This window comes from Lagenorhynchus albirostris, chromosome 19 (assembly GCF_949774975.1).
Source record: "Lagenorhynchus albirostris chromosome 19, mLagAlb1.1, whole genome shotgun sequence".
NCBI classification, from domain to species: domain Eukaryota; kingdom Metazoa; phylum Chordata; class Mammalia; order Artiodactyla; family Delphinidae; genus Lagenorhynchus; species Lagenorhynchus albirostris.
In genome coordinates this window covers 7,253,032-7,278,548 of record NC_083113.1, presented here as the reverse complement: position 1 = coordinate 7,278,548, position 25,517 = coordinate 7,253,032, and the positions used below count along the sequence as shown (strand labels likewise).

The 25,517-nt window shown below is 47.4% G+C and overlaps 1 protein-coding gene across 1 annotated transcript; it reads left to right on the top strand.

The window, feature by feature from the left end:
- Positions 1 to 3,176: 3,176 nt before the first annotated feature.
- Positions 3,177 to 12,576, top strand: LOC132510493 (myeloid cell surface antigen CD33-like). Its single transcript, XM_060132671.1, has 8 exons — positions 3,177 to 3,675; positions 3,862 to 4,170; positions 4,391 to 4,438; positions 6,830 to 7,087; positions 7,173 to 7,457; positions 7,766 to 7,862; positions 8,213 to 8,294; positions 12,394 to 12,576. Exons 1-8 carry the CDS (start codon positions 3,177 to 3,179, stop codon positions 12,574 to 12,576), a joined length of 1,761 nt encoding a protein of 586 aa, XP_059988654.1.
- Positions 12,577 to 25,517: the final 12,941 nt, after the last annotated feature.

The window sequence follows — 25,517 nt, the reverse complement described above, 5'->3', positions numbered from 1 at the left end:
AGAAGAAGATGGGCTCCAGGCCGGACATTCATTCCCAGCCCCCTGTTTACATTTCCTGAAGCGAGAGACAAACAGGCTCCAGGACTCCATATTTATGACCGGACTCCTGTCTATTTCGAGATCTATACCTCGATATAAAAACCAGCGACAGAAATAATAGGGTAAATAACCAGACATTGGACATTTTTATGGCAGGAACAGAGTGGGACAAACCCTGTTGAAAGATCAAGAGGCCACGCATTTCCCACCCTTGGGGCAAGGAGACATTGCACATGCGCAGAAAGGCTCCTTGGGGTCCAAAAGGAGGGGGCGCCACCCCATAACATGTGAGGCTAAGGCCGTCCCATAGGCCTCTGGGCTGGAATCCATCTTGGAAAAAAGCTGCGCACGCATGCTGTTGAGGGTCCTAGGGCAGGTCAGGTGTGGAAAAAGAAACCAGATAATTGGCCAAAGGGAAACAAAGACCCGGAAGAACTGCCCTATATGAATGACGTAACCGCCTTTTTATGGGGCTCTTCCTCATTGGGGGGACGCCCACACCCTTTCCCTCCGGGTGTGCGTCTCTGCCCGGCTTCTATCTTAACTAAACAAACTGTTTCTCTGTGTGCTCTCCCACTTGTTGTTGTGCTGTGTCTCTAATAATAAACTTTGTACCTGTTTTTACAGTTTTGCCTCCGTGAGAAATGCATTTTTCACTGGGGGCAAGGGCCAGGGGTGTGGTGGCTGGGATTCCTGGTTTTCATCCAGGCTTCCCAGGTTCAATTCCTGGGCAGGGAATTAAGATCTCGCTTCACGCCACCACTCCCTGCCGCCACTCTGAGACCAGGAGGAGAAGCCGAGGTGTCCTCGGGTTACCACCTCTTTCATCCCTTTTCTCCTCCTGTCCTTGGAGTGGCCCCATCCTGCAGGCTGACCACTGGCCACTGTGTGGGCTGCGTCAATTTGGGCTGCTGTAGGCTGCTCTGAGCCCGCCACTTGTAGGAACACGTCGAATCTTCGGGGTGACCCCGTGGGTTCACCTGCTAGGGCTGCCGTAAGGAAGTACGGCCGACTGGGCGGCTTGAGCAACAGAAATTCATTTTCTCACAGATCAGGAGGCTGGAAGTCTGAGATCAAAGTGTCAGCAGGGCTGGCTTCTTAGTATTATTATTTTAAATTTTTTTAATTTTTAATTGAAGTATAGTTCCTTTACAATGTTGTGCTAATTTCTGCTGTACAGCAAAGTGATTCAGTCACACCTATATAGACATCCTTCTGAGGCCTCTCTCCTTGGCTTGTAGATGGCCGTCTTCTCCCTGTATCTTCACGTGGTCTTCCCTCAGTATGTGTCTGTGTCCTAATCTCTCTTTCTTACGAGGACACCAGTCCTATTAGATTAAGGCCCAGCCCAATGACCTGACTTTATATTAATTACCTCTTTAAAGGCCTTGTCTCCAAATGCAGTCACACTTAGAGGTACTGGGGGTTAGGACGTGCACATAGGAATCTGGGGGGTGACACAAATCAGCTTCCAGCACCATGCGAGCATAGGCACACCTCTGCACGGAGTGGTTAAGCGCCTTCCCAAGGTGGCACAGCAAGGATTAGGGAAACAAGTGCAAGCCTAGAGCCATCTGCTGCAGAGCCTGTGCCCCTGAGCCCCGCATGAAAGCCCTCAGGGGAGGAAGCCACAGGGAAGCGCTGACCACCACTGAGGGTGGGACTCAGAGTGACCCCTGAGGTACGGGCAGGGCCAGACACCTGACCTGCAAGACAGCCACAGAAGAATCTGTAGAAAACGCCCACCTCTGTCCTTGTGTCAGGTTCTCCCACAGACGAGGGTTGAACATTGTGATCCTTCCATGTGACAGATGAGGAAACTGAGGCCTGGAAGGGAGAAGGGCGGGGCCCACCTACCTCCAAACACTGGCATCCCCCCAGGGCCACGCTGGCTGGCATTTTGCTCCCAGTGCCCGGCGCCCAAGCCTGGCATGTGCAGGGAGGCCTGGGGCAGGGGGCTGCGAGCAGGTCAGGAAGCCTCAGGACCCCCTGTGGGATCGTGTCCTGGTGGCCACCCTCCTGGATCCTGGTCTCATCCTCTCTGTCCATGTATACCTGGGAACTCGCCTTCTAGCTGCATGGAGCGATGGGGTTTCCTCCAAGCCTCTATCTGGGCTGCCCCTATCTCACACTGTATCAGCAGGAGCTGGGGCGCTGGAGAAGTTCTCAAGGGTGGAGACAACGTCTGCCGCATTCTTGCCTTGTGCTCCACTCCCCTGAAAGGAGAGGTGCCCCTGTGCCGTTGTCGTGTTCATTTTGTTCCCAAGTCCAAGCTTGCTCTGCTCGCCTCACAGCGGGCGCGTGAATCGGAGATGAGGTGTTGAGGGAAGGAATGACACCTTTATTCGGAAAGCTGGCAGACCTAGAAGACGGCAGACTAGTGTCTCTGAAGAACCTTTTGACTGGGGTTTGGATGCCAATTTCTTTTACAGCACAGAGAGGGAGAGGAGATGAGGAAGTAAAGTGAAAAGGCCACAAGCTTTGCAAACATCTCCTGGAATGGCCAGCCTCGGGGAGGGAATGCGTTCATTTCTTCTTCCTTGCAGCCATCCACGGGTGGAACAGCATCCAGATGTTTCCCTGAACGAAGCCACTTTGGTTTAACCTTCAGGCAGAGGGGCAGGGCTCCCCGAGGCAGGCCATTATGTAGAGACAGTATCCTTTTAATGAACAAAAGCAGTGGAAAGCAAAGGTTAAAGTAGAAGAAACAGATCCAACACGGAGTCAGGATTGACTCTTCCCTGTTACAATTTCAGTAACTAATCACCACCTCTTTCACCCTGGCGGGACCCATCCCGGTCTTTCATGCATGGAGCCTTCCCGGCTGCCCCTCCTGCATCTCACACCTGACGGGGACTGACCGGCCTGATTTCCTGCGGACAGAGGTGTGGGAGGGACAGACTGTGGACGGGGATCCGGGAGACGCCTTTGGGCTGTATTCGCTGCTCGTGACCCTCACCAGGGCCTCACATGGAAAGTAGAAGTGGTGACTCTCCAAGGTCCACGCAGCTCCGGCAGCATGTGGGTGCGGAGTTCCTCTTTTGTGGTCGGTTACCTTCTGACCTCAGCTCTGGGCTTCCTGTGGGGGCTTCCTCTCAATCCTGTGACACAAAGGCCCCATCACTCTTACCCCAAAGATGCTGCTATTGCCACCACCGCTGCTGCTGCTGTCCTTGCTGTGGGCATGTGGGTGGGCTGCGGGGAGAGGGGTGGGCGGGGCAGGGGCTGCAGCCGATCGTTATTCCTACGCAGGGTCCCTGTATCAGGACAAGAGATACTGGCTGCGGGTGCGGGGGCCTGTGACGGTGCAGGAGGGCCTGTGTGTCTGCGTGCCCTGCTCCTTCCAGTATCCCCGGGACGACTGGGACGACTCTGTCCCAGCTTTCGGCTACTGGTTCCAGGAAGGGGCCAGACCCTACCAGGATCGTCTAGTGGCCACAAACAACCCAGATCGTGAAGTGCTGATGGACACCCAGGGCCGATTCCACCTCCTTGGAGACCCCTGGACCTACAACTGCTCCCTGGACATCAGAGATGCACGGCAGGGAGACACGGGGACATACTTCTTTAGGGTGGAGAGAGGGCCTACTGTGAAATATAATTATTTAGAGAACAGGCTCCACCTGCATGTAACAGGTAAGGATGGTGTCAAGGAGAGGACACACAGACACAGGGGCCCTGAGGGCCCCCAGGGCAGGGCTGGGAGGGGACCCCCTGTCTTCTCATCCTGGGAGGGGCCCAAGAGGACCTAGGAGGACAGGCCGCTGCGGCTGGCCTGGGGCAGAGACAGCTCTGAGGGGCACACTCGGGCCCCCCCCCCAGGGCCTGGGTCTGTTTCTCTCTCCTCTTCAGCTCTGACACAGACACCCGACATCCACGTCCAGGGGACCCTAGAATCTGGCCTCCCCAGGAATATCACCTGTGCAGTGCCATGGGCCTGTGAGAGGGGGACACCCCCCACCTTCTCCTGGACCGGGGTTGCCCTCCCTTCCCTGCACCCCAAGGGCCCCCACTCCTCGGTGCTCACGCTCACCCTGGGGCCCCAGGACCACGGCAACAACCTCACCTGTCGAGTGACCTTCCCCGGAGCTGGCGTGAGCGCAGACAGAACCATCAGGCTCAACGTGTCCTGTGAGCGCGGGGCCAGGATGCCGGGGCCCTGAGGGCGAGGGCATTGGGGACGGGAGGGAGGGCCTGGGCTACTGCGTGCTGAGCCCTGCAAGCTGGAACTGGGGAGGAAGGAAAGAGGACACTACTCCACCCTCTTCCTATTTCTAATGTTTCTGGGGGAAAAGGGCCAATGCCTACCTTCCCGCCACTGAAAAGGGGACTGTTACGTCTGTCTGTCCAGATGCCCCCCAGAAGCCGACCATCAGAGTGTTCCGGAAGGAAGACAAAGGTAGGTCTAAACCTCTCTTCTCCAGGGGTGTGGTGGAAATGGAAGTGTCTCTGCCCTTCGGAGCAGAGCTGGGGATCAGAACTCAGATGGCAGAGAGGCTCAGGCCCGGGGAGGGGACAGCAGAGGTGGGACAACCCCCACTGGCTCATCAGCTTACGCACTGGCCTCCCCCTTTCACTGACCCTGCTCTCATGGGGTATCGCGTGGCCTCTTCCTTGCCTGTTGGACGTGGCTGTCCCCACTGCCAGGGCTCCATCCTTGTCCCACATCCTGCCCTCATTCTCCTTAGGATCTAGACCCCACCTACTCCTTCAGTTTCCTTCCCTCATTTTAATGTTATTGTTTACAATAGTAAGCATACGGGACTGCCCTGGCGGTCCAGTGGTTAAGACTCCACGCTCCCAATGCAGGGGGCGCAGGTTCGATCCCTGTTCAGGGAACTAAGATCCTGCATGCCGCACGGCACAGCCAAAATAAATAAAACAAAAAGTAGAACGTAGTTGAAAAAAATAAAGAAAAGAAAAGAAAAGAATAAGCATACCATGTGTGTTAGTCAGCTCAGGCCGCCATAATAAAATACCAGAGACTAGGTGGCTTAAAAACTAGGAGTTTATTTCTCACAGCTCTGGAGGCTGGGACGTCTGAGCTCAAAGGGCCGGCTGATTGGGTTCCTGGTGAGGGCTCGCTTCCTGGCTTGTGCACGGCTGCTTTTTGTCTACGTTCTCTGGTATCTCTTATAAGAACACTAACGTCATCGTGAGAATCTCAGTCTCATGACCTCATCTAACCCTAATGACCTCTCAAAGACCTGTCCAAATACCTCCAAATACCATCATATTGGAGGTTAGGGCTTTGGCATATGAATGTGAGGGGAACATGGTTCAGTCCCTAGCACAATTTAACAAGAATAAAATAGTATTCAGCACTTGTGTATCCCCCCTCTTCGTTATCTTTTCGAACAGAACCTACACATGTACATTTTAAAACACACACATATATGCAGATCATACTACCCACATGCTTTGCATCTCTATTAGTATTTTTTAATAAACTTTTCATATGGAGTAATTTTAGACTCACATGGTACAGAGACTTTCCACAAATCTCTCACCTCATCATTAAAATCCTCCATCCACATGGCATATTTGTCACAACTAAGGAAGTGACGTTGGTACATTTCTACAAACTAAACTCACCTTTTTCTCAAACTTGGTATATCTTGGAGATTCTCCTGTATCTGTACCTAGGAAACCTTCTTCATTCTTAATGATGACCCCATGGTTTTCCAGTTAGAAGTATATTATATGATAAAGTACTTAATAGGTCTCCTGTTAGTGGAAAACTATGGTGTTTCCAATCCTTTGCAAAGACAAGACAAATGTGTGGGTCTGGAAGATTACTCTTGAGAGAGAAGAAAGTCCTAGATCGAAGGGTATGTTTGTAATTTCTACAGATATTGCCAAATCGAGCTACATGGAAGTTGTTCTGCTTACGCTGCCCCCTGCTATGTGTCTATTTCCCTGCTAAACATTTTCATCCTTGCTGATACCATAAATGAATACACTATCATGTTAACTTGCATTATCATTTTGTGAATAGGTTGGGTATCTTTCATTGTGTTTAAAAACCATGTGTATTTCTTTCTCTTTTTTTTTTATTGCGGTACGCGGGCCTCCCACTGTTGTGGCCTCTCCCGTTGTGGAGCACAGGCTCCAGACGCACAGGCTCAGCGGCCATGGCTCACGGGCCCAGCCACTCCACGGCATGTGGGATGTTCCCGGACCGGGGCACGGACCTGTGTCCCCTGCATCGGCAGGCAGACTCTCAACCACTGCGCCACCAGGGAAGCCCCATGCCTATTTCTTTGTGGTCTTTTTCTTAATGATTTGAAGGAACTCTTTTCATATTAACGCAATCATCTGTGTATAAGTTGAGAGGATTTATTTTCATCCTAATCTTGGGCTTTTGACTTAGTGTACGGTGATTTTGCTAGGCAAAAACATGCCATTTTTCTTGGCCACACCGCGTGGCTTGTGGGATCTTAGTTCCGCAACCGGGAATCTAGCCCGTGCCCCCCGCAGTGGAAGCACGGAATCCTAACCACTGGATCACCAGGGAATTCCCGCCATTTTTTTTTTAAGTTGCATTCAGTGATGTACTGAGACTAGCGCTTACTGGTTGGCAAGAGCCAGTTGTGCCATTGTGTCCATCTTTTCCCACTTCTGGGTTCAGAGGCTTCAAATTAGGTGCTTGAAATTGGCCAAGATGGGAGTTTTTACACAGAGGAAATTGACAAGTGCTACAAAACAGGAAGATATGAGCCCTTAGGCAATGGAAGAGACAGACAGACAGACAGGCAGACTGAAGCTAGCTTTCTCTCTGTCCTGCCAGGACCTGAAAGTCTGGGCCAAAGCCTATCTCTCCCAGTCCAGGAGGGCCAGTTCCTACGCCTGGACTGTGTTGCCGACAGCAACCCTCCTGCCAGGATGAGCTGGATCCGGGGGAGCCTGACCCTGAGCCCCTCCAATTCCTCGAACCCTGGGGTCCTGGAGCTGCCCCGGGTGGAACTGGGGGACCATGGGAAATATGTCTGCCGAGCTCAGCATCCGTTAGGCTCTCAGAAAGCATCTCTGAGCCTCGTTGTGAAAAGTGAGTTGGAACACACCTGAGGGAAGGACGCCTGGGTTCTACGGAGGGGAGAGTCTCCTCTGATCCCTCCCATCTCTCCCCACAGACCCCCCGCAGCTGCTGGGACCCTCCTGCTCCCAGGAGGAGGAGGGTCTGCACTGCGAATGTTCCTCCCGAGCCCAGCCGGCCCCCTCCCTGCGCTGGCGGCTGGGGGAGGGGCTGCTGGAGGGGAATTTCAGCAACGCCTCCTTCAAGGTCACCTCCAGCTCGGCTGGGCCCTGGGTCAACAGCTCCCTGTGCCTCCAAGAGGGGCTCAGCTCTGGCCTCCGACTCAGCTGCGAGGCCCAGAACGGTCACGGGAAACAGAGCGCCACTGTCCTGCTGCTGCCAGGTCTGGGAGCTATGAAGGGCCGTGTCCGGGGAAAGGGGACACACGAGTCTGCGTCCTAGAAGATACTGAGAGGGAGAGAAATGGGCCTGATTCAGGGCAAAAGGGGAACTAGAGTTCAGGGTCCTCTGTCGGTTGGCTGGGGTGGGGGCTGGGGACACAGGAACCTACAATTATATAGAAGGATGGGGGACAAAGGACAGAGTCCTGGATAGAAGTGGGCACATTCGTGGGTCATGGATTTGAGAAGGCTCGTCACTTAGGTGCCTGCTTAGGGAGACTGCAGGTCACCCCAAGTCTCTTATTTGCAGGGAGGCCAGAACCCAGGACCGGTGTGGTTTGGGGGGCCGTCGGGGGATCCGGCGTCACAGCCCTGCTAGCTCTCTGCCTCTGCCTCATCTTCTTTGTGTGAGTGGTGGTCCCAGTTTGGGACAAGACTTCCCGAGGTGGTGGTATGGGGGGCAAGGGGCGAAGGAGGGGGAGACTTAAAGAAATTTTCAAAACTCAAAGCTCAGAGCTGAGGGCCCTGGTAGAGTGATGAAGCCGGGAAGGAGGGCCGTTAGTCGAAGCGGCATCAGGAATGCAGCCTCCTGACATCTTGGCCAAGTGTGGACTCTAGTGCCAGCCATCCTGGAGGAGGGAACAGGTGTTCTGGTCATGGTCTCTGCAGCTGGACGCCAGCCTGCATTCAGTCAGTCCTTCTCAGCTCCATGCAGTGAGTCCACCAAGCCAAGAAAGGCCCTGGTCTCTCTTTTCAGAGTGAAGATCTACAGGAAGAAATCAGCGGAGAAGGCATCAGGCAGAGATGGCGTCCGTCCCGCATTGACTTCCATCTCTCTGGTGAGTGATGTGGGCAACTTTCCATCCAGTGTCTCCACTGGACACCTCTCCCCTAACAGGGTCCGTAGCAGCTTACTCAGCACCTCAAAAAAATGAGTTCGTCCTCCCCACCTGCAAATTTGTTCTTCCTCCTGAATTTCCTGTTGCACTCAAGTCACCCTCTCCTCTTTCCCCTCCATCACTTCCCAGAGCCAAGAATTGCCCAAGTCCTGTCCATCTTCCTTTTAGCAAAGCTCATCTCCATTTGGCCCCTTCCCTGCTGAGCCCTCACATTCTCTCTGCTGGGTCACTGGCTTCATCTCTCCTCCCCGAACAAGCTCTCGGCAAGAAATTCCCCTAACGGCTGTCCTTCGGTCACCCTGTGCTTGCTCCCCACTGTCTAGATCCAACAGAAATATGATGCGAGCCATGTATATAACTTAAAACTTAGCCACGTGAATAAAGTAGAAAGGAACATGAGATCAATTTTAATATAATATTTTATTTAACCCAACGTAGCCAAAGTGTTATTTCAAACATCATGTCATCAACAGTCAACATAAACATACAAATTATTGAGATTTCTCTTTCTTTCTTTCTTTCCTTCTTTCTTTCTTTCTTTCCTTCTTGCTTTCTTGCTTTCTTACTTGCTTTCCTTCTCTCTTTCTCCCTTCTTTCCTTCCTCTGTTTTCTTTCTTTCTTTCTTTTTCCTTCTTCCTTCCTTCTTCCCTCCCTCCCTCCCCCTCCCCCTTTCTTTCTTTTTTTTTAAATTTATTTATTTTTAGCTGCATGGGTCTTTGTTGCTGCACACAGGCTTTCTCTAGTTGCAGCGTGTGGGGGCTACTCTTCGTTGTGGTGCGTGGGCTTCTCATTGTGGTGACTTCTCTTGTTGCGGAGCACGGGCTCTAGGCGCAAGAGCTTCAATAGCTGTGGCTCACAGGCTCAGTAGTTGTGGCTCTTGGGCTCTAGAGTTCAGGCTCAGTAGTTGTGGCTCACAGGTTTAGTTGCTTCATGACATGTGGGATCCTCCAGGGACCAGAACTCAAACCCATGTCCCCTACATTTGCAGGTAGACTCTTAACCACTGCGCCACCAGGGAAGCCCCTCTTTCTTTCTTTCTTTCTTTCCTTCTTTCTTCCTACCTTCCGCCCTTCCTTTGTTCCTTCATTCCTTCCTTCATTTCTTTCTTTCTTTCCTTCTTTCTTCTTTCTTTCTTCTTTCTTTTTTCTTTCCTTCTTTCTTCTTTCTTTCTTTCTTTCTTTCTTTCTTTCTTTCTTTCTTTCTTTCTTTTTTTCTTTCTCTTTCTTTCTTTCTTTCTCGACTTTGAACTCCAGTATGCATTTTGTACTCACAGCACATCTTTGTTCTGACTCACCACGTTTCATGGGCTCAAGAGCCATGTGTGGCTGGGGGCTCCTGCGCTGGACAGCGCAGCCCTAGGAAATCAAGACCAAGTTCTTCAGTCTGGTGTTCTGTGATCTGTCCCCTGCCAAGTTCTCCAGCCGGCATCCTGTCCCTCCCCACAAAATGAGCTTATTATATTCTATGATATTATGATTTATAATAAGAAATATATATTTGGTCTTTATCCCCTATTCCTGGCACAGAGCTCCTAGAACCCTTGAACTTTCCTGTGATGGGAGTGATAAAAGTATTTCTTGTTATATTCATGGGGTGACTTTTGGGAAGGACCTAAGGATGGGGGCAGGTTGCTGGGAGAACCAACCATGCAATTGGGGGATTGGAACTTTTGGTCCCATGCCCTGACCTCCAGGGATGGGAAAGGGGCTGGAGGATGAGTTCAATCCCCAAGGGCCAATGATTCAGTCAATCATGACTATGGAATGAAGCCTCCATAAAACCCCTCAAAGTATGGGGCTCAGAGAGCTTCCAGGTTGGTGAACAAGTGGAGATTTGAAGAGATTGAAGCAATCGGAGAGGGCATGGAAACTCTGCACCCTTTCCCTATACCTTGCCCTACACATCTCTTCCATCTGGCTGTTCCTGAGTTATATACTTTAATTTAAAAAAACAGCTAATTTAATAAGTGAAATATTTCTCTGAGTTCTGTGAGCTGCTCTAGCAAATGAATGGAATCTGAGGAGAGGGGTTGTGGGAATCTCTGATCGACAGCTGTCTGGTCAGAAGCACAGGTGAGAATCTGGGACTTGTGATTGGCATGTGAGGTTGAGGGTGGGACAGTCTTGTGGGACCGAGCCCTTAACAGTGTCAGAATTGAGCTGAATGGTAGGACACCCAGCTGGTGCTGCAGACGTGCTTGTTGGTGTGCAAATCCCCCTGCCCCTGCCCCATATTGGAAGTGGTTCCAGGATCCTTATATCTCCAGGCAGGGCTCACTCTTTGTGACTTTGTGCGTTTGCATTCGAGATTTCCTCTGTCCTGGTCCCATTTGCACTGGTCAAGCCCTCAGTCATCTTTCTTGCCCCAAATAATTTTTTTATTTTTTATTGATCTATAGTTGATTTACAATATTGTGTGAGTTTCTGGTATACAGCAAAGTGATTCCTATATATATATTCTTTTTCAGATTATTTTCCATTATAGTTTATTAAAAGATATTATACGTAGTTCCCAGGGCTATACAGTAGGACCCTGTTGATTATCTGTTTTATATGTAATAGTGTGTATCTGCTAATCCCAAACTCCTGATTTATCCCTCCCTGCCTCCCCTGTAACCATAAGTTTGCTTTCTGTCTGTGAGTCTGTTTCTGTTTTGTAAATAAGTTCTTTTGTATCATTCTTTTAGATTCCACATATAAGTGAAATCATATGATATTTGTCTTTCTCTGTCTGACTTACTTCACTTAGTATGATAATCTCTAGGTCCACCCATGTTGCTGAAAACGGCATTATTTCCTTCTTTTGTTAAAAAATGTATTTTATTGAAGTATAGCTGATTTACAATGTTGTGTTAATTTCTGCTGTACAGCAAAGTGATTCAGTTTTATATATATATATATATATATATACACACACACACACATTCTTTTTCATATTCCTTTCCATTATGGTTTATCACTGGATATTGCTTTTTTTAATTAATGAACTTATTTATTTATTTTTGGCTGCGTTGGGTCTTCATTGCTGCATGTGGGCTTTCTTTAGTTGCGGCAAGCGGGGGCTACTCTTCGTTGCAGTGCACGGGCTTTTCGTTGCAGTAGCTTCTCTTGTTGCAAAGCATAGGCTCTAGGCGCACAGGCTTCAGTAGTTGTGGCACGTGGGCTCAGTAGTTGTGGCGCACGGGCTTAGTTGCTCCGCAGCATGTGGGATCTTCCCGGACCAGGGCTCAAACCCATGTCCCCTGCATTGGCAGGCGGATTCTTAAGCACTGTGCCACCAGGGCAGCCCTATCACTGGATACTTAGTTCCCTGTGCTATACAGTAGGGCCTTGTTGTTTATCCATTCTATATATAATAGTTTGCATCTGCTAATGCCAGACTCCCAATCCATCCCTCCCCCACCCCATCCTCCTTGGCAACCACAAGTCTGTTCTCTATGTCTGTGAGTCTGTTTCTGTTTTATTTCATTCTTTTTTAATGTCATGCCAATTTATGTCATTTAAATATTCCCCTGCCCTATACCAGACCGACTTTCGTCATGCATCCCTGTAATAATCACAGGCCTGTCCCCACCACACTGTGAGCCCCTGGAGGGTAGTTCAGGTCTCCTGCAGACCTCTGTGACTCTCACCCACAGCACCCTGCTTCTGTCCATCAAATCACAATTTGCAATTCGATAAGTTTTGAATGCGCAACAATTTCATACAGTCCCTTGTCCTCATAGACTGTCCAAGGTCAGGGATCTTGTCTGTGGAAGAATCACTTCACCTTGCTCACTCAGTCTGTTTTCCTAACTGTAAAATGAGGATAACATTTATATCATCCGTGGAGGGAAGTTGTAAGCATTCAGTGGGGTGAGAAACAAGAAGAACAGACCACTAAGATTAAAGGAATGAATGAATGAGTGAGTGAGTGAATGAGTGAATCCTCAGGAAATGGGTGTGAAATGGATAAGGGAATAATTGCCCCCCTCAAGCCCCAGGTTCCCTTCTCCAGACCTCAACAGCCAGCTCTGAAGCTCTTCTCTCGTCCCACTCAGGGTCACCTCAATGAATCCTGTTCAGACAGCCCCTCGGACTACCAGACCCCAGCTCCGGACACCTCCACCCCAGGGAAGGAGCAGGAGCTCCATTACGCCACCCTCAACTTCCACAGGCTGAGGACCCACAACTTTCAGGACCAGGACACCACTGAGTACTCAGAGATCAAGATCCAGAAATGATGCCCCCGCCCCCAACCCCAGAACCAGGCTGGAGCCCAGAAAATGCATCTCTGAAGAAAATATGTGCCAGGCACCGATTCTTGAAGACTTGGCTGCCCTCTGAGCCAGAGCTTGTAAATGAGAAGGTGAAGCTCCTTGGAGCGGCTAAAGGGCACAGAGAGTCCTAGGTTCAAATCCAGACCCTGGTAACCCTAAGGGTGTTATATCAGGCAAATCACTTTACCTCTCTGTGCTTCAGTTTCCTTCTCTGTAAAATGGGGATAATATCCATTAAGTACATTGTTAAGTGGGAAAAATGCACTTTGGGAGTTGTTAACTACATTGTTATGTGTTAAGTTAACCTCAGCATGGAGGGAGATGTCAGCTCTACCACATATTTCTGTTTTGCCTGACTGTTTTTAAGAACATGAATTATTTTTTGTTTGTTTGTTTTTCCGGGAGGGAGGAGATAACACATGTATTTTTTTTTTTAAGTAAATCTAAATTTACCTCTCTGGATGGAGACGATATTTCCCAATACATGTATCTAACAAAGGACACCCAGGATATATAATGAATATATTTTTTTTAATAATAAATAATTTAAAAATAAATTTGAAGGCTTCCCTGGTGGCACAGTGGTTAAGAATTCACCTGCCAATGCAGGGGACACGGGTTCAAGCCCTAGTCTGGGAAGATCCCACATGCCGCGGAGCAACTAAGCCCATGCGCCACAACTACTGAGCCTGTGCTCTAGAGCCCTCGAGCCACAACTACTGAACCCGCGTGCCACAGCTACTGTAGCCCACATGCCTAGAGCCCGTGCTCCGCAACAAGGGAAGCCACCACAATGAGAAGCCCACGCACCACAACGAAGAGTAGCCCCTGCTCACCCTGACTAGAGAAAACCCGCATGCAGCAACAAAGACCCAACGCAGCCAAAAATAAATAAAATAATAATAAATATATATATTTTAAAATAAATAAATTTGAGAAAAAATTTAAAGGGCTATGTAAAGAGTTTCCACGGATCCATTAGAAAAAGGCAGACAACCGAATAGAAAGACAAAATAGTCAAATGGCCAATAAGCATAGAGAAAAGTATTCAACTTCTGTAGCTCTCAGGGAAATAAAAATTAAAATCACAGTGGTGCCAACTGCATAGTCACACTGGCTAAGGTAATAAAAATAATGTCAAGGAAATCAAGTGTTGGGGATATTACGCTAAGTGAAATAAACCAGTTACAGAATGACAAATGCTGCATGATTCCAGCTCTAGGAAGTATTTAAGGAAATCAAACTCTGAAACAGAAGGTAGAGGGGCCCTGGGGGAGACTCAGAGAAGGGGAGTTAGGAAATTGCTCTTCAATAGGTGTAGAGTTTCATTTTTGCAAGATGAAAACATGCTAGAGATTTGATGGCCAACAATGTGCATGTCATTAACATTACTGTACCGTGCACTTAAAAATGGTTAAGATGGTAAATTTTATGTTATTTTTTTTTAACCACAGTGTTTTTAAAAGTACTGTATAGTGGTTACCAGGGGCTGGGGACTGGGGGTGTCGGTGGACAGTTAATGTTTAGTGGGTACAGAATTTCAGTTTCGGAGGATGAAAAAGTTCTAGAGACAGACGGAGGTGATGGTTGCACGATGTGAATATGCTTAATGCCATTGAATTGTACACTTGAAACATGGTTAAACCAGTATGTCATGGGTACTTCATCACAATAAAAAATGTTTCCTTAAAGAACATCAAGGGGCTTCCCTGGTGGCGCAGTGGTTGAGAGTCCGCCTGCCGATGCAGGGGACACGGGTTCGTGCCCCGGTCCGGGAAGATCCCACATGCCGCGGAGTGGATGGGCCCGTGAGCCATGGCCGCTGAGCCTGCGCGTCTGGAGCCTGTGCTCCGCAACGGGAGAGGCCACAACAGTGAGAAGCCCGCGTACCGCAAAAAAAAAAAAAAAAAAAAAGGAAAAAAAAGTTAAAAAGCAGCTTTCACTGCTGAGGGCCCAGATTCAGTCCCTGGTTGGGGGACTAAGATCCCACAAGCCATGTGGCGCAGCTGAAAAAAAAATCAAAAACCCTAATCTTAGGTGTTAGAAGTCCACATACTGGTTACCCTCAGTGGGTACTGGCTGTAGGAGGGCAGTAGGGGTATCCTGGGGTTTCCAGTAAGGATCTGTTTCTTGATCTGGGCATTCATTGCTCAGATATATTCACTCTATGAAAGGTTGTTGTTGTTTTTTAAATACTGGGTCCTACTCCTATCCTTTTTTTTTTTTCAAATTTATTTTTATTTATTTTTGGCTGCATTGGGTCTTTGTTGCTGCGCACGGGCTTCCTCTAGTTGCGGCGAGCGGGGGCTACTCTTTGTAGCAGTGCGTGGGCTTCTCACTGTAGTGGTTTCTCTTGTTGCGGAGCGTGGGCTCTAGGGCACCAGGGTTTCAGTAGTTGCAGCACACAGGCTCAGTAGTTGTGGCGCACGGGCTCGAGAGCACAGGCTCAGGAGTTGTGGCACACGGGATTTGTTGCTCTGTGGCATGTGGGATCTTCCCGGACCGGGGATCGAACCCGTGTCCCCTGCATTGGCAGGCGGATTCTCAACCACTGCGCCATCAGGGAAGTCCCTATGAAACATTTTTGAGTCAAACAATTATGATGTGTGCTCTTTTCTATATGACTACTACTCTTGAATAAAATTTACATTAAGCTTTAAAAAGATGATCCTTGTAAGTTTCTAACTCTGATCTCCACCAAACGATAAGCTTCCCCAGGGCAGGGACAGTACTGTGTCCAGCCTTGTGTTTTCAGAGCCTAGCCTTGGACACAACACATAAACTGGACTCAGTAAACCTTCGAAATGATTTGCACTCCAGTGCAAGGGGAAGACACGGCCGGGCTCTGCTGAGGCTTCCCATGTTGTTTCCAGCCCAAGCCTCTCTCCTAAGTTCTGAATCCCAGTGTCCTCCTCCACATCTCTCCCTGATTGACCACAGGTGCTTTGCTTTCAGTGCATCCCAAGCCGGACTCTGCATCACCCCTCAAGCCTGGTTCTCGCCTGGGTCCTCCGTCCAGGACTCGAGAATGTCCATCCAGTAGCATGGTGCCTGACTCCCAGTATCAGCCCAGGAGAGCATCGCACCCTTGTGCCTGGATTAGCGCCATCTCCCCACCAGGACACAACTCCTGGCCCAGCACGTCTTGGATCTTGTGAAACAGGCCTCCTCCCCTTCTCCAGTCTCTCTGGTTTCCATTTAGGTTCCTCTCTGTCTGTTCCTCCAAGAGGCCACTGTCCTAACCACTTCCTGAATTGGTGAGTCTGCATCTTCTTCTCTCCCCGGGGCCCCTGTATAAAGTGCCTCAAGACCCAGCTACCAGGTCCAGTAGTATTCAAGGCCCAGCTTTCAGCATGAAGCCTTCTTCAACCCTGTCTTATCATCTGGAGAAGAGCCTTTTTAAAAAATATTTATTTATGTATTTGCATTGGGTCTTAGTTGTAGCAGGCAGGCTCACCAGCTCCTTAGTTGCAGCTTTTCAGTTCCTTAGGTGTGGCATGAGAACTCTTACTTGTGGCATGCATGTGGGATTTAGTTCCTGGACCAGGGATCAAACCCGGGCCCTCTGCACTGGGACCGCAGAGTCTTAACCACTGTGCCACCAGGGAAGTCCTCTGGGGAAGATTCTAGAACTCCCTCCTCTGCAACCCCGCAGACCTCATTCATCTCTCCACTGTAGTTTTAATCACAGGGCCTAGAAGTTGTCTAACCTTAGTGAAGGCAGGGGAGGGCAGCTATTAAAACTGTAAGCCCCTAACCCTCCTACATTGTTGGTAGGGATGTAAATTGGTACAGCCATTATGGAGAGCAGTATGTAGGTTCCTTAAAAAACTAAAAATAGAGTTACCATATGATCCTGCAATCCCACTCCTGGACATATTTCCAAAGAAAACTCTAATTCAAAAAGATACCTGCACCCCAATGTTCACAGCAGCACTATTTACAGTAGCTAAGACATGGAAACAACCTAAATGTCCGTCGAGAGATGAATAGATAAAGAAGATGTGATATTCATACGCAATGGAATATTACTCAGCCATAATAAAGAATGAAGTAATGCCATTTGTAACAGCTTGGATGGACGGAGAGATGATCACACTAAGTGAAGAAAGTCAGACAGAGAAAGACAAATACCATATGATATCACTTACATGCGGGATCTAAAATATGACACAAATGAACTGACCTATGAAACAGAAACAGACTCAGTTATAGAGAACAGACTTGTGGTCGCTGAGGAGGGGAGGGGTGGAAGAGGGGAGGGGATGGCTTGGGAGTTTGGGATTAGCAGATGCGAACTATTATATATAGAGTGGATAAACAACAAGGTCCTACTGTACCGCACAGGGAACTGTATTAAATATCTTGTAATAAACCATAATGGAAAAGAAAAACATGGTAAGCCCTTTCCTAATAACCACAAAATGGAAAAAGTCCAAATATCTATCAATGGATGAATGGATAAACAAAGTGTGATCCATCCCTACAATGGCATATCATTCAGCCATAAAAGCACGGATACGCGCGACGACGTGGATGAACGTCAATAACATGCTAAATGAAAGACGCAAGACACAAATGGTCACATGTTGTAAAATTCCATTTATATGAAACCTCCAAAACAGATAAGTCCATAGAGACTGAAAGCAGATGAGGGGCTGCCGGGGGCTTTGGGGAGGAGGAACTGGAGAGTAACTGTTTCATGGGTATGAAGTTTCTTTTTGGGGTGATGGAAAATGTTTTGGAACTAGATAGAGGTGTTGGTTACAAAATATTGTGCATATACGAAATGCCACTAAATTGTTCACTTTAAAATGTTTTGTTTTGTTTTGCTTGCGGTACGCGGGCCTCTCACTGCTGTGGCCTCTCCCGTTGCGGAGCACAGGCTCCGGACGCGCAGGCTCAGCGGCCATGGCTCACGGGCCCAGCCGCTCCGCGGCATGTGGGATCTTCCCGGACCGGGGCACGAACCCGCGTCCCCTGCATCGGCAGGCGGACTCTCAACCACTGCGCCACCAGGGAAGCCCTAAAATGGTTAATTTTATGTCATGATAATTTCTCCTTTATTAAAATAATAATGATAATACTAATAATAGTCATTTAAAGTCCTTCCACCAGGATTCAAGCACCTGCTTCACCACTTAACCTCTCGCTACTACCACTTGCTCATGTGTCAAATGGGGAGAACAACCTTCCTTAGCTCATTTTGTTGTTTTGAGAATTCAGTGAATTCACGTCCACAGGCACGTTGCAGTGCCCTGTGCTTGGCGAGCCGGCAGTGACTGTCACCTGCAGGTGGCTGGTCAGAGTGTACCCAGAGAAACACCGCCCAGGTAATCATTAAACTTACTAAACAACCGCTAGGTTTGAAGCTGTAAACGTGCGGCACCCTGATAAGTGGGTGTTTCTGCGGTCATGGGTAAAGGATGTTGACATGCAAGTTAGCAAAGGAGAAGTATGAGGCTTATTTCAAGCCTTCGTGGTCAGGGTTCTGTTTCAATCCCCCCCCCTTTCTTCACCCGTTCCCACTGAGTCAACAACTCCCTGATCTGTCCCCTCTTCTCTAGCCCAGCCTGGCCTCTCTCCCTTGATCATTAAAACACCCTCCTCGGGCTTCCCTGGTGGCGCAGTGGTTGAGAGTCCGCCTGCCGATGCAGGGGACACGGGTTCGTGACCCGGTCCGGGAAGATCCCACATGCCGCGGAGCGGCTGGGCCCGTGAGCCATGGCCGCTGAGCCTGTGCGTCCGGAGCCTGTGCTCCGTAAACACTTCCTCCTTAAAAATCTGGGCTCCGGTGTCATCCCATCCAGCCCATCACCACCAGCAGCAGCAGAGGGAGCGAATGTGCAGCTCCAACTCTGTCCCTCTCCTCCTAAATGTCCTTCCATGCCTGCCCCTTTCCCTCAAGATGAAATATCAACTTCAGTGAGAGTTATTCAAGAATTTTCATGCTCACACCTTCATCTACCCTTGGCACTCCCTGGTGGTCTAGTGGTTAGGATTTGACGCTCTCGTCTACCCTAAACACACCCCCTTTTAGCCACCACTTCACACATCTTAGCCACATCCCTGTCACTTCATGAAGATCTCATACCCCTTCCTGTCTCTCCAACCTTCATTCATAGGGTCCCATCCCACTATAATATTGTCCCCTTTCTCCGTCTTTGCGATACATGCTTATCCTTTGAGATCTGGCTCGAGTATCACCTCCTCAAACAAGCTATTGATACATTCCCTGCTTTACCCCGCCCCCACCCCTGCACTTTCCCATGGGTGGATTAGAGTCCAGTTTATCAACCTCAGCACTACTGATATCTGGGCAGTTGGGGGCTGAATGCCTCTTTCTTGTGTGGGTGTGTCTTGTGCATTGTAGGATGTCAAGGAGCACCTCTGATCTCTATCCATGAGATGTCAGTAGCTTCCGCTGGCCAGTTTTGACAACTAAAAATGTCTCCAAACATTACCGAATGCCCGTGGGAGAGCAAAACGTCCCCCACCCCCAGCAGAACCAGTGGGTTAGAGCCTCCCTCCTCTGCACTCACACAGATACTTCAGTGGAACAACAAACTTTCTCCAGTTCTCCTTTTCAAAGTCACCACAAACACCATTTCTTCACTCCTGGAAAAGTTTCAAAACAATTAAGTGTGTTTCAGTTCCTTTGCCTCGCATTCATGAGGGGAGCCGTGGGAAATTCCTACCTTTGTTCCTCATTTCTTTGTTCCCCAGACTTCTTTTTGTTGTTGTTCCCAATCTGCATTCTACCATACACCAAGAATAACAAAAGGAAGAAGATACAGTTTCTGCCTCAGAGGAGTTCAAGTTCATGGGGTAAGGTTTGGGGAAGGAACAGAAATACGTAACCTATTAAAACACAGTGTGATGTGGTTCCTATCAAGATGGACATAGGGTATTAAGAGAAAAGTAGGAGTTGGCCAAGCAGAGAAAATGCAAAGCAGCCCAGGTAGTAATAACATCAGGTATAAAACAAGGAGGTGGGAGACACTCTGGCAGCTGTCTGAGCAAGAGAGATCAGTGCGCAGTAGTGAGTCCTGGGGTAAAGGAGACAAGGTGAGGTCACATCCCTAGAAACTTTGACTGGTCTCTGCTCTCCAAAGACTTTGTAGCCATGTTGAGGAGGCTGGACTTCCTCCTTCAGTCTGTCACACAAAAAACAAATCTGGATTAAGATAAAAAGAGAGTTTGTTCAAAACGATTACTGCAATAAGGGGAATGGGATTATTGCAACAGGGAAAAGGAAACGTCTCTTTGTTAAAAAACAAGTTTTAATAAAGTTTAAAATATGGAAATCATACAAAGCATCTCTTCCAATCACAGTGGACTAAAACTAGAAATCGATAACAGAAAGGAAACTGGAAAATTCACAAATATGTGGAAATTAAACAGCACGCTCTTCAACAATCAAGAGTGTAAAAAGAAATCACCAGGGAAATTAGAAAATACCTTGGGACAAATGAAAACCGAAACACATACCAAAATTTATGGGATGCTGTCAAAGCAGTGCTAAAAGAAAAATGTAGAGCTGTAGATGCTTACATTCAAAAAGAAGAAAGCTCTCAAACAAGCCACATAATTTTACAGATTGAGAAGCTAGAAAAGCAAAACAAAACAAAACCTAAAGCTGGCAGAAGGAAATAAATGATAAAGATTAGAATCGAGATAAATGAAAGAGAATGGAAAAGCAATAGAAAAAATCAACAAAACAAAGTTAATTCTTTGAAAAGATCAACAAGACTGACCAACTTTTTTCATATAAATTTATTTATTTAATTTTTGGCTATGTTGGGTCTTCATTGCTGCGTGTGGGCTTTCTCTAGTCGCAGTGAGTGGGGGCTACTCTTCGTTGCAGTGTGTGGGCTTGTCATTGTGGTGGCTTCTCTAGCTGCAGAGCACGGGCTCTAGGCATGAGGGCTTCAGTAGTTGTGGCACGTGGGCTCAGTAGTTGTGGCTCGCAGGCTCTAGAGCGCAGGTTCCATGGTTGTGGTGCACGGGCTTAGTTGCTCTGCAGCATGTGGAATCTTCCCCGACCAAGGCTCAATCCCATGTCCCCTGCATTGGCAGCCAGATTCTTAACCACTGTACCACCAGGGAAGTGCAAGACTGACCAACTTTTAACTAGATCAACTAAGAATGAAAGAGAAAAGACTCAAATTACAAAAATCAGAAATGAAAGTGAGAATATTACTACTGATTCTAAAAAAAAATAGATTGTGAGAGTACTATTAACAATTGTATAGCAACAAATTGGGTAACCCAGATGAATGGATAAACTCCTAGAAACACACAATCTACTAAGAGTAAATCATGAAGAAATAGAAAATCTGAATAGACCTATAACTAGTAATAAGATTGAATCAATAATTTAAAACCTCGCAACAAAGAAAAGCTCAGGACCAGATGGCTTCATGAATGAATTCTACCAAACATTTAAAGAAGAATTAACACCAATCTTTATTAAACTCTTCCAAAAAATCAAAGAGGAGGGAACACTTCCTAACTCACTCTTTGAGGCCAACGTTGCCCTGATACCAAAGCCAGACAAAGAGACTACAAGAAAATGAAACTACAGACCAATATTCCTTAGATATGACAGTGAAACAGAGACAACAAAAGAAAAGTGAAAAAATTGGACTTCACCAAAATTAAAAACATTTCTGTATCTAGTAACATTATCAACATAGTGAAAAGGCAACACACAGAATGGGAGAAAATATTTGCAAATCATATCTCTGAAAAAGGATTAACATCTACAAGATATAAAGAGCTCCTACAACTCAACAAATACAAATGATCCAATTTTTTAAATGTCAAAGACTTGAATAGACGTTTCTCCAAAGAAGATATAAAAGTAATAATGAGATATTACTTCATACCTATTAGGATGGCTATTATCAAAGAAAGAAAAAATAGGGAGGTTGATGAAGTTTCAGAGAAATTGGAACCCTTGTGCCTTGCTGGAGAGAATGTAAAATGTTGAAGCCACCGTGGAAAACAGTCTGAAGGATCCGCAAAAAATTACACATAGAACGACCATATGACCCAGTAATGCCACTTCTGGGTATATGCCCCAAAGAAATGAAAGCAAGGACTCAGACAGGTGTTTGTAAACCAATGTTCATAGTAGCAGCATCACAATAACCAAAAGGTGGAACAACCAAAGTGTCTATTGGCAGATGAATGGATAAACAAAGTGTGGCATATATATACATACATACATACATACACATACACCAGAATATTATTCAGCCTTAAAAAGGAGAGAAATCCTGTTGCATGCTACAACATGGATGAACCTTGAAAACATTATGCTAAGTGAAATAAGCCAATCACAAAAGGATAAATATTATGTGGTCCCACTTATATGAGTTGCTTAGACTAGTCAGATTCCTAGAGAAAGGAAGTAGAATGGTGATTACAAGGGGTTGAGGGGAGGGAGGAATGGGAGGTACTGTTTAATGGTTACAGAGTTTAAATTTGGGATGATGGCAAGTTTTCTGGAGATGGATAGAGGTGATGGCTGCACAGCAATGTGAATGTACTTAGTGACACCCGATTATACACTTGGAAATGATTAAAATGATAAATTTTATGTAATGTATATTTTATCACAATTTTTTTTAAGGTAAGAAATGGATTTATTTAGAGAGAAACACACTCCACAGACATAGTGTGGGCCATCTCAGAAGGTGAGAAAAGGCCTATCACAGTTTTTAAAAAGAATATTGTGCCGTGTTCCTGGTCAAATTGTCCCCAAATTCATCTGTTAATTCAATGAAATCCCAATCAGAATTCTGGAAGGTGTGTGTGTGTGTGTGTGTGTGTGTGTGTGTGTGTGAATGAGAGCCATCAGGGTGAGGGTAGAGTGTTTTTTGTTTTTGAAATTTTTTTTATTGAAGTATAGTTGATTTACAATGTTGTGTTAGTTTCAGGTGTACAGCAAAGTGACTATTTTTTTTTCAGATTTTTTCCATTATACTTTATTACAAGATATTCAATATAGTTCCCTGTGCTATACAGTAGGTCCTTGTTGTTTATCTATTTTATATATAGTAATGTGTATCTGCTCATCCCAAACTCCTAATTTGCCACCCCCCCCCCATGGTTTTCATGAACATGGTCAAAAAAGGCTTCTCTGAGAAGAAAATTGGCACCTAAATTTCCATAGCACCACCCACACTACTGATTGGCTCAAGCCCTGAAGCTTGATCCTCTTCCCCCACCAGGCCCCCACACACAAAGGGGGGGGGCATTGCTTTCAGCTCCTGATTGGCTCTTGCAGCTGTGCATCAACTCCCAAAGCTTCATCTGCCTCATTGATTGGCTGTGGACTACTAATCCATGCAGTCGCTGATTGGCTATGAAAGAGGCCCATGCAGTAGCTGATTGGCTGCCAGGTAGATGCGTACAGCGCATGCGCAGGAGGCACACAGCCTGGATCCAGAGCAGTTTCCACGTGGCACTGAGCTGCAGCCTTCCACTTTAAGACAGGCCAGGGCATCAGGCCCCGTGGGGTCTCGCGGGGCCTCACGGGGCCGCGCTGGGCCTGTTGGCTTTCCCGTCAGTTACTGAGTGTAGAACCTGCGTTGGGACTGTCCAAACTGGGCTTCCATGAAAGTAGGGCATCTCTGTCAGTCCGAGTGACCTTGGGCAGCTAGGCAGCTACGACGTCAGTGAGGTCTCCCAAGGTGGCTGTCCGGCCTGAGAGGCTCCCGAGAGCCCCTTAGTCAGAAAGGCCAATTCTGGATCAGATTGGGAGGCTCCCTGAGAGCTAGCTCACCAACTAGCCAGCCAGTTCACTGGGAGCCTGTCTCTGTATTTGTCAGCCTGCCACCAAGTGGGTCACCCAGTCAGCCTGAAGGGGAACTAGGGGGTCACCAATATCAGTAAGATCACCAATCGGTGTGTCGATGGAGGATCAGGCTAGCGCCCTGATGAGTCAGCAGTTAGTCCCCTCGTAAATCATTTAATCAGCTAATCAGATCATCCGCCCCCTTCACAGCCTGCCCTGTTAATCAGTCAAATTAGGCTCCCTGTAAATCAGCCTCTTAATAAGTTAATCCCCCTGCAAGGCACTCAGTCATTAGTCACACAGTTATCCCGCGTGTTGTAAACCAGCTAATCAGTTTCACTGTTAGTCCTTGGTTTCTCCAGAAAACTCGTTTCCCAGGCAACATAAGTAGGTCATCCAAAATTCAGTCCCGCCCTTAGGAAGTCTGGAAAGCCCTTTGCATTACTTACGTTCTGCTGAGGGAGGTGTGCTGAGGATAAAGAATCTCCTGGAACCCTTGGAATGAGAAACAAAGGTAAAATTGGGAGGAGAAGCGATGGATGAAGGGCAATAGAAGGGCAGGAAAGAAAAGAGGGTAATGAGGATTCATCCCATATATCTCTAAAGGCTGGCACAGAGGAGCAAGAAGAAATCAGAATTTTAGAGCAAGGCTGAGCATCACATCTCAAACAATCAAGCCCACTCATGTTACAGAGGAAGAAATAAAAGGAAAACCAGAGAGAGGGATACAGTTGACCAAGGTTATTCCGTGATTTAATGGCTAAGCCTGGGCCAGGACCCAGAGAGGGCTCGTTCCAACACCCAAATGCAGTTTTAAATCAGAGAACGGTAAAGGAAAAAAAAAAAATTGGCAGTGCAAAAAGGGAATGGTTGTGGGGTGTGAAGAAGAGAAAATACTTCACTACCTGGAAGCCTGGAGAGCATCTTATTTATGTAAGTAGGAGAAAGGAAATCTGTTTTGACATGTGGGGATTAAGGGTTGGTGCAGAGTCCACTCAAAGGGGTCCTGTAAAGCATGTAGAAATATGGAACAGGAAAATGGGTGGGGGTGGGGGAGAGGAAATAAAATATTAGAAAAAAAAAGAAAAAAAGCAGAGATCTGGCTCTAAACCAAAAAACAGTGGAAACAGAAAGAGAGGACTTCCCTGGTGGTGCAGTGATTAAGAATCCGCCTGCCAATGCAGGGGACACGGGTTCGAGCCCTGGTCCGGGAAGATCCCACGTGCCGAGGAGCAACTAAGCCCGTGCGCCACTACTACTGAGCCTGCACTCTAGAGCCCGCGAGCCACAACTGCTGAGCCCGTGTGCCACAACTACTGAAGCCCATGTGCCTGGAGCCCGTTCTCCGCAACAAGAGAAGCCACCAACAATGAGAAGCCCGCGCACCGCAACGAAGAGTAGCCCCCACTCACCGCGACTAGAGAAAGCCCACGCGCAGCAACAAAGACCCAACACAGAAAAAAAAATAAATTTAAAAAAATTTAAAAAGAGAGAGAGAAAAAAAATTGAAGTATAAGAAAAAAGGGGGAAAAAGAAAAGAGAGAAAGAAAAAGAAAGGAAAGCAGAGCTCTGGTTCTAGAACCAGGAAAAAACAAAAAAAAAGGAAAGCAGAGAGCTGGTTCTAACACCAGAAGAACAGAGGTGGAAAAAAGTAGTCCCAATTCAAATGCTGAGAGAGGCCAAATAGGTAATTTAATAAATAGTAACTAACATTTATTGAGTGTATACTATGTAAGGCTCTGTCCTAGTAATTTGTTTAATCCTAAGAACGACCCCATGAGACTCAGGCCTTTGACAGAGCACAGAGTCCTAACCACTGGACTGCCACTTTTTTGTGTGAAATAGCCTGATTTTTAAATGTTATTCCCCCCCACAAGAAAAAAAGTTGATTTAATAAATTAAGCTTTTAGGAGGCCAAACAAAATCTATTTATAGGTCAAATCCAGCTTGGGTACCACCAGTTTGCAACCTCTGATGCAGAGACCAAGAGTGATGGAACTGACTTACCCAGAATCTTCCAGAAACAGGAGACAAAGATTAGGCTTTCTGACTCCTGGTCTACTTCCAGGAAGAATCTGAAACACTTAGGAGCCCTCCC

Excerpts from the sequence above, each read along its gene's own strand:
- LOC132510493 (XM_060132671.1), top strand. The coding sequence starts at position 3,177 with ATGCTGCTATTGCCACCACCGCTGCTGCTGCTGTCCTTGCTGTGGGCA. Across the intron at positions 7,863-8,212 it reads CTCTGCCTCATCTTCTTTGT|AGTGAAGATCTACAGGAAGA; the intron begins GTGAGTGGTGGT and ends CTCTCTTTTCAG. Across the intron at positions 8,295-12,393 it reads CATTGACTTCCATCTCTCTG|GGTCACCTCAATGAATCCTG; the intron begins GTGAGTGATGTG and ends CGTCCCACTCAG.